General features: G+C 43.2%; 1 protein-coding gene across 1 annotated transcript; it reads left to right on the top strand.

The window, feature by feature from the left end:
* The first annotated feature begins 667 nt into the window (after window positions 1–667).
* Window positions 668–2,877, top strand: LOC149388067 (Tetratricopeptide repeat (TPR)-like superfamily protein). The gene is made up of 2 exons (XM_089623981.1): window positions 668–703; window positions 794–2,877. Exon 2 carries the CDS (start codon window positions 835–837, stop codon window positions 2,635–2,637), a length of 1,803 nt encoding a protein of 600 aa, XP_089480107.1. The 5' UTR covers window positions 668–703; window positions 794–834; the 3' UTR covers window positions 2,638–2,877.
* The last annotated feature ends 274 nt before the right edge of the window (window positions 2,878–3,151 follow it).

Below are 3,151 nucleotides of genomic sequence, written 5' to 3'. Positions count from 1 at the left end.
GGCAAGGATTTCGATCGTGGTTCAAAGAAGGAGAAGGGTTTTGATTTTGGGTGAGTTTGAGTGATGAGATTTTGGAGATGTATCTATGGAGAAGTATCAGACGTTAGGGATAGAGAGAGAGAGAGAGAGAGAGAGAGAGAGAGAATGAATTAGATGATTAAATGTAAAGAATAATTTTTTTAAGGGTATTTAGGGTTTTACACATAGAGGCAAGTGGTATATTTGGCCAAAATTATTGTTTGGTGGATTATTGGAAATTATTATTGAATTGGTGGTAGTTATAGCAATTTCCCATTAGTTTTCTATGTTTTAGCTAAATTGTCAACTGAAATTAATGGATTTGGTAAATGACTAAAGTTTGTCCAAAATTAATAAAATAATTAAAATGTACAAATATTAAGTTCAATAATTCTTTGACCCTCCAATGATATTTTTTTAAAAGTCATAAATTACTAATATAAATCATCAAAAAATTAGTTGGTAAAAAATTGCCGATATAATTTTTATTTCAAATAATTTTTGGTATACTAAAAAAAAGCTATTTTTGTATAAATTTCAGAATCCTACTACACAAGTTGAATCCATAAACATTTTTGAAATCAATGAGTTGGATTGATTTTTAGATCAAGACGATATTTGTATCGAGACTCCGCATTAGTAGTTGTATGAAAGTTCATCCAAATTCTCTTGGAGGTTTGCAAATGTATTTGCAAGTTCCTTTTTTTTTTTTTTTTTTAAGAAGTATTTGCTAGTTCCTCAAATTCCCATAAATCAACTTTTGATCTCTCATCAGGAAATAAAACCGCTCTCAAGTCTTGAGCTACAAGGTATAGAATGTGTTACATTCAGTGGCCAAAGCGTTTGAAATCTCTCCTCTTGGCATGTAAAGACAAAGAATCATTAGCTAAAATCCACGCTCTTTTCATTCTGAGTGGACTCTTAAGCCGCGGAAACTCCAATGCCCTGCTCATCAAAACATACTCATGTATCGCCGGTGCAGATTACGCACGCAAAGTGTTTGACAATTTGCCTCAGAGAGGCGTACACGTGTGGAACTCCATGACCGTGGCTTATTCCCGCCAAAATTGCCCGGAACAAGTCGTGAGGCTTCACCGTCTGATGGTCTCGCGAGGCGTCAAGCCCGACAGCTCGAGCTTCACTGTCGCACTGAAGGCTTGCGCGAGCTTGATGGACCTGAGAACCGGCGAGGATATCTGGCTCGACGCCATCGGACACGGATACGAACTCGACGCCTTTGTGGGGTCGTCGGTTCTGAACCTCTATGCGAAATGCGGGAAGATATATAAAGCAGCTCAGGTGTTCAATAAAATGCCAAAGAGAGACATCGTGTGTTGGACGACGATGATGACTGGCTTCGTCAAGTGTGGGAGGGCTCTGGAAGCGATCGGGCTTTACCGGAGGATGAGGAACGAGGGAGTGGAACCGGACGGGGTCGTGGAATTGGGTTTGGTTCGGGCTTGTGCGAGCCTCGGGGATTTGAAATCGGGCCTTGTTGTTCACGGGCATTTGGTCCGGAGAGATCGGCCCGTGGATGTTTTGCTTCAGACCAGCCTCGTCGACATGTACGCCAAGGCCGGGAAAATGGAATTCGCGACTCGGGTATTCCAAAAAATGAGTTTCAAGAGCGATGTCTCTTGGGGTGCGCTGATCTGCGGCTATGCTCAGAATGGTCATCCACGGGATGCGCTCGATTCGCTGGTCGAGATGCAAAATCACAGGTCGGAACCGGGAACACTGTCGTTAGTGAGCGCTCTTCACGCGTGTTCGCAAATCGGGTCGTCGAAATTGGGTAGATCAGTGCACGGATACATGGCCAGGAGGCTCAATCTTGATCTCGATCGCATTACTTGCACCGCGGCGATCGACATGTACTCGAAATGCGGTTCTCTTTCTTACGCCTGTTCCTTGTTCGATCGGACGGTGACGAAAGACTCGATCTCATACAACGCGATGATCTCGGGCTACGCTATCCACGGGCTCGGAGGAGAAGCTACGTCGCTCTTCCTCGAGATGACCAAAACGGGGACGAAACCCGACGAGACGACTTTCGCGTCCCTTTTCTCGGCGTACGGTCACTCGGGTCTCGTCGAAGAAGGCCGACACTGGTTCTCGATCATGCAAAGCAAATTCGGGATTCGACCGAGCGAGAGGCACTATCTCTGCTTGGTCGATCTCCTAGCCCGGGCCGGGAGAGTCAAAGAGGCTCACGAGTTGATGCGCTCGATGAAATCCGAACCAGGCCTTCCGATTTGGGTCGCGCTTCTCTCGGGTTGCTATAACTACGGAGAATTGGAGATCGGAGCGAAAGCGGCGGAGAAGATTCTCGAGCTGGGCCCACGAGATTTGGGGGTCCACTCTCTGGTGGCTAACTTCTTCTCCAAGGAAGGAAAGTGGAGCGAAGCGGCGGAGCTCAGAAAGGTCATAAGAGAAACGGAGACCAAAAAAGTGGCCGGCCAAAGCGCCGTTGAAGTGGACGGGACTTTCCATTCTTTCGTGATGGAAGATAACGGCCACGATCGGTGCGTGGAGATCGTGCGGTTCCTGAAGAAGCTGGACCGCGAGATGAGGATGATCGGACGGTCCATACATTCCGACTTGGTGTTGCGTGAACTTTAAGTTATTGTTTTAGTGTACATTATTCATAGTTCATACTTAACATTGAAGCTAAAGAAAGAATAATTAATCGCATGCATGAGTTTTTTAATCTGGAATTTTACACAGGTTTTAAAATTTAAGTGCTGCTAAAATGCAAAGCATGCCCTAGTTAACACCACTGTTATTCTGATCTCTTTTAACATAATAAGATTCTGTCAATCAATACGGTTCAATAGTTTAATACTGATCTCTTTTTTTTTTTCTTTTTTTCTTTTTTCTAATCTATGTTGCTTCACTATTTTTTTCCCCTCCTTTCTTTTATGATCTATATTGTTCAATTAAAAGTAAATAGAAGTTGTTGCAAATATTGGTGGTTGGTAATTTTGAGTTTTTTCCATCATGGTCGTGAAGTCAATTAAATAATCAATTTCTCTTCTTCGTGTTCTCTTTTTTTTTTTTCTTTTCCTTTTTGAGGGGCCTCGAGCTTTAAGTACCAAATAGATTTATTTTTAACTACTAAAGAAATGTGAAACCT

This window comes from Urtica dioica, chromosome 8 (genome assembly GCF_054948205.1).
Source record: "Urtica dioica subsp. dioica isolate 48M chromosome 8, U.dioica_male_clone48M_v1_H2, whole genome shotgun sequence".
Classification (NCBI taxonomy): domain Eukaryota; kingdom Viridiplantae; phylum Streptophyta; class Magnoliopsida; order Rosales; family Urticaceae; genus Urtica; species Urtica dioica.
This window is presented reverse-complemented; position numbering and strand designations above follow the sequence as displayed.

Coding starts and splice junctions, on each gene's coding strand:
- LOC149388067 (XM_089623981.1), top strand. CDS start 835: ATGTGTTACATTCAGTGGCCAAAGCGTTTGAAATCTCTCCTCTTGGCA.